The following is a 15,389-nucleotide window of genomic DNA, read 5'->3' as shown; positions in this document are numbered from 1 at the left end:
ATTCCATTTTTTGTTTTAACTTGGCTGTTACTTGATTTGTATTATCTCGGAGCTCTTATGGTATAGCTTAATTTTATCCATGCTGCTGAAGGGCCTTGAGCTGGATCAGTTAATAGTATCTGCTTTAACTTCAGTTAATCTTTTTTAAGCCCTCTAATTGCTGTGTTATAGTATAGTGCAGGACTCAGTTTCCATGTGTACTGGCTGCTTGTTAGCTGTGCAGAACTTCTGGATATTATGAATCAGCTTCTTCCATTGTACTGTTCTTCTCTGGGATCTGAATCTTCCACAGTTCCTTCTGTATGTTATCTTGCATGATGATTACAACTGTTCTTGCTTGTGGATACTCTGTATGATAAGCAAAAAGAATGGTAATTTAATTTTTTGCACTGTTTCTTTTAGCAGCCCACTAACCTAAGCTAGATGTCTGTGTTTTGAAATATTTTGATATGGAATAATTTAATTAGCATAAAATAAGTAAATTTTACCCTTAGAAACCAAAGAACACTTTCTTGCCAAGAATATGGCATATAAATAATTCATTAAAAGCATAGAAGAGATGAGCTAATGTGGCATGTTTTAAGTGTGAGACCAGTATCTGACTAGAATAGTGCATTTATTTGTTCTAATTTGCATCTCATGAACTATGAATATCTGTGCTCCAGCCACCAGCAATTCTGCCTTGAGCCATATATTCTTATTTGAAGCTTTGCCCCATCTGGATGGTGCTTCTGCTTACCGAGAGGAAGAACATGCATGGTTGCCTTCTCCCTTTCTGATTCCCTCTGACGTACTAGAGAATGCCTGTCAGCCTGTGATTTGGGCTACAGCATTTGAAGAATAAGTCCAAGAACTTAGGATTCTTGTTCCATCATCTCCCTTCCTTTCCCTTTGTGCTTTACAGTTCCTGCATCATCTTTGAAGGAAGTTGCTCAAGAAGTGTGGTGAGCTGCTGGGCCTTGCAGCTGGGAGCTGGTTATAAATCCCAGATCAGTTCCTTGCTCTGGCTCTGTGGGTTGTTTACAGGAGTTTTGTCTAGAGAACATGCACTTTACATGAACATGTTACACATAATAGAGAAGGGGGATGTTTTTTTCTATCTTTATTTCTTGGAAAGGGAGCTTGTCCCATAGTGGACTGAATGTACCTTGACATGTTTATATGCTATGGCAATTCCAGCATGGTTACCCTTGCGGTTAGTGTAACTTCTGAGGACTAATCATGGTCTGCTTCCTTGTCCTAGTTTTGTAGGAAGTATGTTTGTAGCCATCACTGTATCTAAGATATGGAAATTCCTCTCCTTTGTAAGTGAGAGTTCAACCTACTTTTGCCTGAAATTTTACACACTGGTAGTAATATACAGGAAATGCCTCAGCTATTGGTTGCTTTTTGTTAGTTGGGTTTTTTTGTTTGTTTGCTTGTTTTTTCTTCAGGGTTCACATGCTCATATTAATTTAAAAAATTATTAGTTTGTAATCCTGGCAGAAATTAATTATACAGCTGCTCTGTATGGACTTCGAAGTTCATAATGATAAATTGAATCTGATATAATCATAATTGGCAGAATTCTCTGGAGTGAGCTTGGTTACAGGGCTGTCAGTCTTTCTCCCATGCCTACTCTTCTTGTCAGAGTTAGTGGTGAGGATCAGAACTGTGTGTGGTCAGAATGGGAGTGAGGGTCTGCGTAGTTTTGTATTTCTGACTGCACTAGGTAAAAGTACTTTTGTTCTGGTTGTGTGTGTGCAGTTGGAAGACTTGATCAGTGGGCAAATCTAGAAACACTGTTTTCTGCAGCAGCTACACTGGAATATTGTCAAAGTAGGAGTTGTCTGTTTTGGCAGGTCAACTGGACAACCACCAGGGAAATCTCCATTTGGGTTGGCACTGGGTATCAGCAGTCCCCAGAGTAACCCTTGCAGACTGAAATTCTCAGACATGCTTTGGCAAACATTTTTTGTTAGAGGCTCCAAGATGCTTGACTTCCTCAGTGCTATTCAATATAACCTGTGGAGGCAAAAAAGCATCTACATTTTGTCACGTTCACCTGATGGGGCAATTTCTTTTCAAACCAAAAAAAATATTGAGTTTGACTATAATGTGGGAATACCTCTAAGTGAGAAAAACACCATTCTGATTTTTGAGGTGCTTATAATTTCTGGGTTTTTTTTAATAATATTCTTTTTATTTCAGATCGTGTTGTTGTTGGTTTTGTTTTGTCTTATTTGTTGGTTTGTTCTGTTTTTCTTACCATTCTTTTTAGAGCAGGCTTGTGGTTTTCTAAAACTTTCCCATAATAAAGAAAAAAACAAGCCCAAAAAACCAAAACAAAGCCCAACAAAAACAAAACCAAACCAACCAACTGAACAAAGAAGCCCAAAACCCACACCTGGAAAAGTCCTAAAGTATACTTTCTGCTGTTTATAATAATCCTTTCATTATCTGGTATCATGGCTTCTAAATAATACAGCCAAGTACTGGCTGTAAACACATCTAACCAAAAGCAGAGTTTTTAATTTCTTTTCACAACTTGGTGGAGATCAACCATGTAGAGACCAACCAAGTGCAGCTTATTTAAAAACATGATGGGGAGGAAAGGGGAAAACTGAAATGCTGAGTGTTTTCCACTTTTGTTTTTCCCTTCCACACCCACCCTTAGTTTTAGAAGAAGCTGCTGTGAGGTACCTTTCTTGAAATGGCTTAGGAGCTTGTTTAGATTTCTATGCATTAAGAACAGCCCTAGGCACTAAGCTGATGCTAGCCTTAAGCCTAATGTTATATGCTACATTACTTAGTTTTGATGTTTATATGCATGATCTGAACACAGTGCTATTTCTTTTTGTACTGGCTCTGAAGGGAATGGTTATTATGGAACTGTCCAGCTAAATTTTAACAGTGTTTTGTGTAATTGAGGAGGTGAAGAAGTTCCTATGTTGAGGAGCCTTCTCTTGTGGAAGTGTCCAGATGAAGCATGTCAGAGGAGTGGTGCTGTGTCTTCAGGGAGAGCATACGATGTGCCCTTTACAAGTGAATCTTGAAAAGTTTGATTTCTGAACAGCATTTGCATTGACAGGAGTTTCTCATAACTAACATTTGTATTAAGGCACAAAAAGTGAGCTAAATGAAAAACATTTTTAACATCCAGAGCTGCAGTCTTCTGGGTATCTTGGATTTAATGCATTTCCTTAAGTTCACAGTGTAGGAAATTAACCCTTGAGTGGCAGCGTTGATGTTGATGGGTGCTTCCCTCCTAGCACAAGATTCCAGTTTTAAGTGCTATTATCCCTTCTAAAAGCTGTAGTCTTGCTAAACACCAGGCTTGTGTTTCATGTGGTTTAGCAGTCTGTGTGTTAATGCCAAGCATATCCACATGAATATATGTCACAGTTGGGAGTTCTAGAAGAAGCAGAACTGGTATGCTGTTCCAGTCCTTTGCATTTAGGACTAGGAGTAACCCAGTCTGTCAGGTTTAAGGTTATTTGTGTTCAATTAGGAAAACAACCCAGGATGTTGTTTACCTTCTTAGGTAAGTGGTGGCTTCCTTAGTGAAGGGAAGAGGTGGTTGAGTTTGCTTTGAGATGGAAAATAGAATAAAGAGTGATTAGTTGGTCATGTTTTGGTGGGGTATTTTTATTTTATATCTGTTTGACAAGAACTGCCTCCATGCTACGTGAAGGGCTGTTACAATTCATTCATTCTGCCAAACTCTGCACATTACAGGATATTTCCTCTTGTGTACTGTGGAATATACAGTCACATGGAATCTATTTGGTTTCTGAAAACTGGATTCAAATTTACATTTACATAATTTCTCACCTGTTTCCTTATAACTTTTTAATTGTTTTGAAAACCTGTTTCAAATGAGCAAAGAAAACATTCTTTGTGCATAAGGGCAAGCACTGTTTGGCTTTTAGTAGTGAATTTAATGCCTCGTGTTGCTTCATTTTTCACATCCAACACTGTCCTGCTCAGCTTTTGTGATAGGTTTATCTCCTGTCTCCAGGCTTCATTGCTACTGAGAGAAAGGTAGAAATAATGAACTGCTGTCATATGATCACCTCTTCAAACAGCTTTGCTCTGTGCAACACTGTTTCAAAAGTTTGCAAAAGTGTCAAGTGAATGTTTGGTAATGTTTTTTAAGGATTTCCTATTTTAAGAAAAACGAATGAAAATCTCTACAGATGAAAATTTTATTTTCAAATGTTAGAGGAGTGGATAGATAGTGAGGTTGGGCTGGTTTTTGTTGATGTTGTTGTTTGGTTGTTTGGTTGTTTTGTTTTTTTGTCCTAAGCTTGGAATAAACTGGAAAACAGGAAACTCTTTGAATTGGATTTGTCATTTCATCAAAAAGCTTTAAACTGAAATCTCAATTAAAACAAAACAAACCAGAAAGCTGTACCATGGAAGTCTGTACTAGACGTGCCCAAGAACAGACATTTTTCCACCAGAGTCACAGCATGGCCGAGTATATGCCTGATCTTTTATCTCTGAACTAAGAGGAATGACTCTTTCACAGAAAGAAAGCTCTACAGAAAAAAGCATGATCTTTCAAGAGCTTTCAGTGTCAAGGGACAACATTGTTCTGTATTCAGAATACCTTCAGATGTCATGAACTAACTTCACACCAGCATTTGAGTTCAGTTACTTTGCTTTATCATTCATTTAAGGAAATAAAAATTATTGAACCCAAAAAAAAAAACAAACCCCAACCCAAACCAAACCCCAAAAAGACCACGCCTAAACCAAACCTTAAAAAAACTTTGCTGTATTATTTCCAAGTGGGAAAGAGAGCCTGCAAAAAAGCCAAAACTTTGGACTGACAAAAGGGAGAGATTAGGTAGCTCCTGACTTCTGAAAAACTGGACTCTCTTGGAAGGTTGGCCAAAGAAGTAACTTCAAAAGAAGTAACTGCTGGCTAGTCTATTGAGTCTTCACTGTTGTGTTTACCAGGGCATGGTTTACATGAAGCAGGTAGGAAATGCCTTCACTGCTGGAGGCTGAGTTGTTGGGGCAACATTCCAAAGAAGGCTGAGTTGTTCTGACAGCTTTGCTACCAGTGAGGAGCTGTTCTTGCTCATTCCACTTCTGACACACACTTCAGTTGCCTTGTGGTTGATGCCTGTCTTACCAGTTTGAATCTGTTTAGCTGTAAATGAACTGAATTACAAACTCTTGGGTTTTCTTCCAGGTAGTGATTTTTTAAAAATTATTATTTATTTATTTTTAAAATCAGCTTAGGGAGCTTAAGGTGGCTGGCTGAATGTTGAAGCTGGTGTGCAGAAGAGGTGGAACTGCCTGACTGGGCAGCGGGAGAAAACGAGCTGCTGTTTTCAGAAGCAGTGAGCTATTACATGAGCTCATCTGTAAAACCTCTCCCTTAGAGATGAATTTGCTGATAGGAAAAAAAAAAGGGAGTGAACTGTGTAAATAAAGAATTTTACTCTTCAATATAAATCAATAGACATTTTGTCAAGAGTTGAGTAGTAAGAAAGAACTTCTCTTCGAAAAACGGGGCTGTAGTCAAAAGAGTGCCTCAGGTTTTCAAATTGTCTCAGCTTTAACTGGAAACTGACTTTCATTAACATTTTGATACATTCATACTGATAAATCCTAGTCTACTCAACACTAGAATTTGAAAGAAAAGTCAAAACACAGAAGCAGATGCTTGAGCTTAATAGGGAAGCTGCTAGGGCGTAATTTTACCTCCAGCTGGCAATTTAAAGAGAACTGAAGCCCTTCAGACTTGCCTAGAGAACTCTGAATCTGGCCTTTTATATTCAACACTGCAACCCAAAAGTTGCAGTGTTTAACCTGGTATTTAACAGGTATTTAATCTAGGAAGCAGGCATTTTTACTTTTTATGTCTAAAAGCAAAACAGAGTTTTGTCTCATTTGCAAGGGGCACTACAAAATGCAAAGGGTGTGTGAAAAATGAGGTCTATGCTGTCTGTTCAGACAGTGAAGATGTGATGGAAGACAGAAGAAAAAGCTTTACCGTATTAAACCATCCTAAATCTCTCATATATAGGTGTTGTGCATGTCTGTAAATATAATTGTGATTTAACAGGCATTAAAAACCTCAGTGTACATGGTGAAAGTTGGGTATTTGCAACTGACTCCAGCTTGATAAGTTGTTCATGGCTGCTAATGCATTCTGCAGTATCTGAAGTGTATTAGTTACCTGGTTAGCTGTATGCTCTTATACACCAAACTTAAAAAATTATAGTTATTTTGGTTTAGCCTAGAATTTGTTTTCAGTGCAATAATTACAGTAGCATATTTTTAATGCAAGAAAGCAGCATCTTTTTTTTCTTCATTTCCATGGTGTCATTTGTTGAGATGAACATGTAGCAGTCAAGAGACTTTGTATGCTCATGCTCTTGGAGCCAAAACCTTTGGAGACCATTCAGAAAAAAATTGAATGGGAAAGGTTATATAATGTGCATTTAAAGGGTTAAGAAGAGGAAGAAAAAAAAAAAGCAGGCTGTTGCCAAGTTAGTATGGGATGAAATCCTAGTCCATGTCAATTTAAAGTTAATTTGCTTTGTCACTTGCTTTCAGCTATGAATTGTTGGAGGCAGGCTACCCAAGTTAGAGAAGTAGGCTACCCTAGTTCCCATGCAGTGTGTTTTTTGTAGAATAGGGAAGTGCTTGGCCATAATACTAACCAAGAAAGATCTGATTGCTCCTTATTGTCACTGAAATTAAACCTCTTGCACCAGTCAATTGGCTACATAGTTTTGGGGGTTTTTTCTTTCTTTTTTTCCAGGCTTCAGAATTGTTGTTGTTTGATCTCTCAAACAAGATGACTTATTTTAAAATAAGCTGTTTCTGTACAATAGCAATGACATACCTTTACTTGAGTCATGAGAATTTCTGAATTTTTGTAACTTACAAAACAAAAAATACTGAATCCTAAACACTCCAAAGCTAGCTTTTAGGTCAGCTACATGCATGACTGAAAGTCGTGCAACATGTTTTGCTTTGTTCACTGTTAAATGAAGGTATGTGCTCTGTTAGCCTCCTACTTTGGGCATACTTTTACTCAGAAAATTTAATTTATCAAGCTCACTGAGTCTTCTATTTGTTATTTTTCATTAAATTTAAAAGCTAAAAACTGGTTTCCTGCAATATTGAGCATACTAAGATGCTGTGTGGCTGATGTTAGGGAATAGGATAGCATCTTCATGCTGAATTATCTCTTGGAATTATAGTTCTGCAGTGACATGCCTGGCGACTGAATTTGCTAGGAAGCTAGAGTGTTAAATGAGTGTTGCTGTGCATTTCACATCTTTTTTTTTTTTTTTTATACAGTTGTTTATGACTAGTTTGAATGTCAGAGTTGTGTTAGATTTAGAAGTTTGTCTTAAGTTCACATTTGCATTACTCAGCTCTGTTGATGCAAAACTGAAAATAGATAGCAGTGAAAAGCTGGACTGATCAAGCTCTGATGAGAAAGATGAATATGAAAAGGGTTTGTTCACATTTCTTAAGTGATTTTTAAATTACCTTCTGTGTATGATCATTCGTCTGAAGTTAACAGGGTTCTTCAGTGCTTGTCTGCTGAATTTGGTACAATCAAATTTTCCTCTACACTGATTAGATACATGGCAGTAGTAACACAAACCTGCTTTTTCACAGGGTCTGTTGTTTCTTCAGCTTGAGTGGTACAGTGCAAAGAGATGAGAGTGCTTTTGGTATGTTCTGTGTGACTGCTTTTTCTGTGTCTCCACCAGTGTATTCTTCTTAAAGTGACATCTGTCTGGTTAAGCAAATGCTGTTAATACAAGTTCTGTTTAAACTTCATTGGGATTTATGGATTTATTAATGTAAATTTGAAGGTGTCCTTAACTGGTTTTGGATGGGTAATATTTCTTGACTTTGGTCCAGAAATGTTAGGATTGCTTTGATATGTTTTTTTCTTTAAGAATGCATTAACGAGCTTTTATTTTTACGTTCTTTTATATTTCTTATTTCCTATCTTTTGTTGAATAGCAGTTTTTCACCTCTTTGCCTCTTCTGGATTCTGCTTTCTTCTTTTCAGCATTTTTAATCCCAAATTCTTAATCTTGTGATTTATGCAGCAAAACCAAATGACTGCATCCGCCTCTTGATACATTGTCATGGTCATTTTTCTGTTGTTTTTTGTGGTTCTAGTTAAATACTTGATAAAATTACTTCTCACAAGTCACTTAAAGGCACGATTCTTTTGTGGACCAGCACTGGTGAGGAACAGCAGTTTTTATTGTGCTTCCTAATGACTATCTTTGTCTTAAAACCCCTTTTGTCTCTTTGGACTGAAACACAGGAACCTGGCAAGCTGCTCTGTGTAGGAAGGAGTGGTGCTCTGCTGGCTTTCTCTCCCTGTGGCTTCACTGGTGCCACTGGTGGCCCTGTTTCATTTAGGTTCCCACCTTTCAATAGTAGTTCCAGAGTAGTTGCTTGGTCTCCTCTTCAAAAACATCTTCCTTTGTGGTTTGTGTCCAGCAAAGTGTGTGTCCCCTCTCACACTGGAGCCATAGTGAGGGCAGACCAAAGTCAGCCTCTCCTTATGCTTCACACAGATTTTACATTTCTCTTAAATGGAGCAAAACCTCTTGACAGATCTGAGATGTGGGCTTCTTAAAAGAGTTAGAACCTGACTTCAGTTTTGTGTGTGACAGGGGTGCATGCATGTTTGTGTATACACATGCATCAGAATACAGCTCTGTTGTACTCCTGTATTTATTCATACCTCTGTGTATCTTTTTGTTAAAGATATGGACATTGGTAGTTGGTTACCTGCTGATGGTTTCATTCAAGTGGAATATAAGCACTGAACGATACTTAAAAGCAGTCTCTGTCCCTGTCTGGATTATGCTGCTCTTTCATCTAGGTGAGTAACAAGAAGTTTTTAGTCTAATGTGTCCTCTGGAATTCTGTTGTATTGGAAAGCTACCTGCTTGCTCTTTTTAAGTTTCTATAGTGGAGTCTTAGCTGAGATACAGGCCATTTTATCTGCTCAGTAATTCTGGCTGTGTGTGGCCTAATGAGAGTGTTTAAAGATAGCTTAAAGTCACTGAAGTTAAGAATAGTCACTTGGTTTACTCATTGAGGAACCTGTTCACCTGTTTTTTCTATTCTTCCTTCCCATTAAGGTAGAAAACTTTCCTTTACAATACTTTTCAGTTTCTGCCCAGATTGTTTGTTGCTGATATTGTGCTTTTGCTTGGGTAAATGTAGACTTTATTAATAGCGTAATTTCTCGTGTAAAAAAGTCCTTTGTATCTTTCAGCTTCTGTGGCAGGTTCTTGGAGGATTCCTGTGTTTCTGGTAATAGTTTTTCTGATGACTGTAGGCATGTTACACGAACAGCAGAGTGGAAAGGACTCTTCTGGTAAGGAGAAAATCACTAATTTATTTATTTGTTTGTTGATTTATTGCAAGAATTTAATGTAAGATTTTTTGTATGTTTGTTTCAAAGAGGTTTACGCATGTGAATGCTTTACAGAAAATCATCAGCATGGACTTAAGTTTCTTTTCCATTGCAAAGAAGTGGCTCTCATTATCACATGTGAAGTTTCAAGCATAGAAGAAAGCCTGCAAAATTTAACAACACGGGTTAATTTTGAAAGCAATGAGCAATATAGGTTTAGTAGCTCCTATGATATTGAATATGAGAGAAACAGATATAAACCCATTGAGCAAATTTCTTATATCCAGTCACTCATTTTTAAAATACCAGTTTCTTGAAACTATGGTTTGTGTTTAGACTTTGAGAAAAATAGGTTTTACCTGTTGGAGTCAATTCAGCATAGAAGTAAAAATTGGATGTTCCTTTCTTGTACTAGCTTTATGATTATTTTGGGAAACTTTTTCCTACCTCACTATTTTAGGTTTTTTGAAAGTTGTCATAATCTTGGTTAGTAAAATTGATTATCTGATCTAGAGATTTTTAGATTAATCAGACTGCCATTAACTGTGAATGACTTGATTGGTAGCAAATCATTAGCAAGCAAGGTGCTAAGCAAGTAACTGGTTTCTTGTTTTGGCTCCAGGTGTATTGTAGTACTAAAATTAATAGCACTCATTCCTGTGTGCCTGTATTGACTGCATATAATACATAGTAAAAATTAACAGTGTCTATCCATATAATTTCTGTTGCTTGACAACTTCAGTGGTTGCCAAGCAACAGATACAATATTTTAACAATTAATCTTCTCTATATTTACATACATGTATATATTTTACAGGAGCAGAGCTTCCTGGTCAGATGATTTCCATTGCTGCTTCAACAATTGCCATGGCAATTTCAATGACAGAAGATGAGTCCAATAGTGAACGTTCCTCACAACCCTCAGGTGACTGAATACTCTGTAAGAAAACATTTGAATTTGCTTTCAAGACATGAAGTTGGAAAGAGTTAAGAACAAATTTCAGAACAGCCCCTCTTGTCTTCATCCTTTCAAAAATAGCTCATTTATACTTACCTTATCAAACATTCATATCTGTTACTTTTTAAAACGTTGAGAAAACAATAATATAAAAGCTTTCAAATTATAGTTCACATGACTGTATATTTAGAAGGCCTGACTAGAAGAATTGTTTGGCTTTTTTTCAGAACGAGGGTATTTTTTTCCTGTTTTTTTATTTTTATTTTTTACTTTTCCTAGCCTTCTTTTGATCTGTTAGCATCTGCAAGATATAACTGGATTTCTGGACCAGGTACATACAGACTAGAATAATTTTTGTGTACATCACAGTGAGAAAAAACCACATTGTTCTCTGCTTAACTATGGCGTGCTCAGAGTCTTTCTTATAGTGAGTTTACCTGACATTGTAGCTTGAGTCACGATACCTTCACTTACAATAACACATCTGGAAATCTGTAAAAAATTACTTGAAAATTGCAAAGAATGTGTTGAGATGTCCATCACTGGTTTTGGATCTTACCACCATTTTTCTGTGTAGGCCTTGGATCAAATTAAATACTAGAAAAAGAAGCAATTACGCAGATCTCTGGAAATTGAAAGGTTTCACCCCTTTCCCATAAGTAGATGAAGCAGGTCATTCAGCCTGACAGAATATAATTTCCAAAACTTCAGTCTGAAATTGACTGTGTCTAAAGTTGCTTTTTGCATCCTTTTGGTCATCTTTGTGTGGGTCTTCTGTGTGAATGGTGAGGAAATACTATTTTTGTAGAGCAAGAGTTTTTACCTGTAGGGTTAAGATACTGTTACTCATTTAGTTTACTTCTGCAGTGATTTTTGGATGTTTTATCTTTCTTTGGAAGATTTAATGTAACGTGCATATTTTATGTAGTGTAAGATTTTGAAAGTTTTCATATCTTCAGGCAGGTGGATAGCAGATTTCAGGATGAGATCTTCTTTCTATTCTAGTTATGTTAGTGATTGTCAAGGTTGATTGTCAGTAGCAATAACAATGCTTATATTGTATTAAATCAGTTGCAGAACAATCAATGCTTCATGTTTTTACTGCTCTCTTTATTATTAAAATGGTTAAAAAACAGAAGGGGAAACAAGCTGTATTGATTTTATAGGTTTTTCTGAACACTCATATTTTTCCTTATTTTGTTGCTGAATGTTGTTATTGAGGGGTGAGGAGTTTAAGGATACCACTGTAAGTAGTCTGACTTGTTCTTCCTTGTGTCACAACAATTTTCAGAGTGTAGAGCATATGAGAAGCCTGCAACTTAAGAAGCAGATCCTATTGCAGTATATTGTTCCTTCTTTGTAGGCAAGATTCTGTTGTCTTGTTGGCTCAACATATGGAAGATACTGAAATCTTCAAATGCCACTTACTCTTCCTTCCCTGCCAGCACCCTTTCTTTGGTTTCTCAAAAAAAAAACACCCCCAAAACACCAGCCTTACTTTTCTCTTGAAATTACAGAAAGATGTAGTTACTCATTAAGGGTTACCTTAATCCTATTTTTCCTATCCTATTTTTCTGTAAGACTGTTTCATTAAGAAGAGGAAAATCACTGTTTCATCTAACTCTGAGGCTTTTACTCTGATACCCTGTTCCATAGAGATACAGATAGTTGCCTTCCTGTTTATGCTGCTATTCCTTTTATTTAAGGAGAGGGAGAATAATAATTCAAGAAATAGACTTAGCAGAGAACATACCATGTAAAGAAAAAGAATGTCTTAAGACAGCCTGCAAAAGGGACTTTTAAGGTTGTTTTTATTATATTTAAATAAGTACCATACATTCTGATATTACTAGAATTCCTTTTTGGGTATTATGTTAACCATTTGGGAAAGACTGTCATATTATCTTTTCTTAGAAGATAGGTGTTTTTCAGGTTTCATCTATAAAAATATCCTGAAGCACACTTGATGTGGTTTTACAGAGCCTGAAGTTACTGTAAAACAATATTCTGATACTTCTTTTTTTCCTGTTTGTGTCGACAAGGAACTCATGCCTTGGTTTGCAGAGCATATCTTGCCAACAAAATGTCTTTTTTACATTTGCAAAGTTTTGTGGGTGTTTAGTGTGGCTCAGCTTTATGAACAGGCTTACAATACAGTCATATGAATGGCAGTTCTGATGCCAAGGAGTTTGTCATGAAAAGAATACAGGGTCATTGGCAGTGCCAATTTAGTTTGGCTTGAAGTGCCATGGAACTGCATTCTGAAAAAAGCCTCCTTGTCTTGGGAAGCCCTAGGGGCTTTTAATATTTCTTTTTTTTTGTAATTTCTTTTTAATTCATTCCCCACTCCCCCTATCAGCTTTTTCCCATCTGTGTTTTGCATTCTGTGTACAGTCTGCTTAAGTTAATAGGGAAACTGTAAGAGAATATGGTAGTATAATTGGTACTAGTCTTAGTATTACTGTTGCTATTATTTTAATTAAGGTTTTCTTCATTGCAAGAATATGTTGATCAAGTTTTTCAAAGCAGGAATATTCTTTTTTGTTTTGTTTTCATAAAATGACTCTACTAAGGGCTTTTGGGGCAAAAAGCACCAGATAACTTTAATCTTGAGGCACAGAGTTCAGCATATTAAATTCCTTTGTTTTTTCTGTTTTGGCCTTTAGTACTCCATTTCCTTTGGTAAGTATATGAGTTTCTGCTTGTTGTCATGTGAGTTCTTATATTTATTAATTCTGGAGCAAAAAAAGTAAAAGGATAAGTGTTCACTAAGTTGAATTTATAGGGGAGAATTCTTAGTTAGCAGTGCACTATTTTCAATTTAAATGTGTTCCTTTAATGCATTGTAAGCTAGTTATTTTTATTATCTGCCAAAATCAGAATGAGAAGTATAGGGTAATGATAGACCCTCTATGTCTTAAGACAAAACCACTGTCTTTTCAGGAAAACTTCTGTTTACAGGTAACTTACTCAAAAATTAACTTTTTCTCCAAAATGTAGTTTGTATGATAGGGCCAACCTTCATCCCTTTGAGACCTGGACTGATTAGCCAAGAACCACTCCATCTGATGCTTCTGCTGTGTTCAGCTCCTTGCAGAGTTCATTCTTTAAGGCTGCAGGCTGTAATTCCTTTGAGAATATTCTGAAGTTCCACCAGATATGTTACCATCAACCAGCTGGTATTTCTATCATCATCCCAGTATCTTATCAGTTGAGTGAAACTAGATCTGCCTTATTATATTAGTGTGGTGAGGGAGTGTTTATGAGGGCTCTAAAAAGAATTCCCTTACTTGTAGAACACCAGTGCAGATTTCTACAACAAAAGAAGAGTGTTCATCCACTGTATGAGGCTGCAGAATTTGTCACTTACCACTACTGTACACGTATGACAAATCTGTCTTGTCTTTGTGTACATTCTAGCTGTCGTGCTTCAGGCTAGGAATGGCTTTAGTGACACAATGCAGCTAAAACTGCATGTGTGGGACATGAGTTGTTTGACTGATAGCATGTGGTGTATTGTAATATCATTTTTACAGTTTTTCTTCATGAGAGGAAAGTGGTTGATGCTGATGTGGCACAGGACAAGTGAAAAAAGTTGTTTTCATTGCTTACCTGCTGCAGTATGTACCAATGTAACTAATTGCCTTTTATTCTTCACCAGAGAGTAACTTTTCAGGTTTCCTCGTGTGTGCATTTTTCTGAAGTAATGGTGTGTGGGAAGTGCATGCATTTCACCACCAGCATGCAACCTCAGTAAAAATTAATACTGATTTGCTCAGGAAGAGGTTCTGCATGCAGTGACTGAAGATGCATTTGGTGTCACCCATGATAGTCTTGTACTAGGTAGATGAGCCAGCTAAGAAACTAAGTAAATAAATATGTTCTTTAAATGATAGTTTTAATCTGGGCAGGATATTTTTTGTGAAATGTCTACAGTTTATTTACAAATACTTTAACACATCAGTTCACATCTTAAAATTCAGTTTCATGTTTACTAACTTAGGAATGAATGTATGACAGCTTTTGTTACCCACTAATTTATGCTTGCTATTGCTACTAAAATGTAATTTAGGATCACAGTATGATCCTATTTGGAATGTGAGCATTCAGAAAAACTGTGGTAAGAAATCGGTAAGATACATGCTTCCTCTTCAATGTGTGCTGTATTTTTTTGTTTGTTTAAATGAGCTACAAGCAAACCTAAATTTATTTTTGAATACTTGAAGTGAAATCAAAGATGTGTTTTAAGTCTTCAGAATTTTTTTAGAAGTGAATTACACTTGTTTGTCAGGGTTTTATGGTATTTGATAAAATATATTTGGCTTGTAATTTACCTGCAGCTGCAGGGTAGCTTCTCGAAGACTGTAGCATCTTCTCTCCTCTTCCCAGCACTGCTTGGCATAATGTTGCATGATGTGGGAGAGCTTACACAACCGTGTTCAAGCTTTTCAAAATTCAGATAAGTGCCAAAGCTGTCTCTGTTTTTTAGGGAAATTGAAAAAAAAAACAACCCAAAAAACCCCCACCACGAAACAAAACAACAATCCTCTTACCACAAAAGGGAAAAAAACCCCAAAAAAACAAAAAACAAACACAAACAAGCAAAAAAACAGCCAAAAAAAGAGCTTACATTTGTACTAGGGAGCATATTCTGTTCTGTGGCAGAACATTAATAGAACATTAATGTGATTGTTTCCACTTCTTTGTTTGCATTTGTTTTAGGAGCAGCAGAAGGTGACCAGCCTCCACATGCTTCATCATCTTTTTCCAACACTTCATCCTCTTCTGGGAGCAGACAAAGACCTGAGATTGCATCTTTTCTTAGAAAAAAGAAGACTAGTGATATTTACTTTGTTACACTTGTGTGGGCCATTGTAATTGTCCAGATCTGGCTAAATTTCTGGATCGTGCAGCTACTGCCAGTGCCTTTTGCAGGTAATAATACAATTATTAGAAATGTATGCTAGATGATAACTGCCAATAACCTTTTGGCTTTGTGTTAAATAACATAGAAGGAAA

The 15,389-nt window shown here is 36.6% G+C and overlaps 1 protein-coding gene across 1 annotated transcript in view; it reads left to right on the top strand.

The window, feature by feature from the left end:
* Positions 1–15,389, top strand: part of TMEM245 (transmembrane protein 245) — an 81,672-nt gene that overhangs the window by 3,094 nt on the left and 63,189 nt on the right. Inside the window, exons 2-5 of the mRNA XM_030445493.1 lie at positions 8,755–8,872; positions 9,272–9,373; positions 10,230–10,337; positions 15,093–15,305. Coding sequence (XP_030301353.1) covers positions 8,755–8,872; positions 9,272–9,373; positions 10,230–10,337; positions 15,093–15,305 — 541 coding nt within the window. The remainder of the gene's footprint in view (positions 1–8,754; positions 8,873–9,271; positions 9,374–10,229; positions 10,338–15,092; positions 15,306–15,389) is intronic.

Source organism: Calypte anna, chromosome 2 (assembly GCF_003957555.1).
Source record: "Calypte anna isolate BGI_N300 chromosome 2, bCalAnn1_v1.p, whole genome shotgun sequence".
Lineage (NCBI taxonomy): Eukaryota > Metazoa > Chordata > Aves > Apodiformes > Trochilidae > Calypte > Calypte anna.
This window is presented reverse-complemented; position numbering and strand designations above follow the sequence as displayed.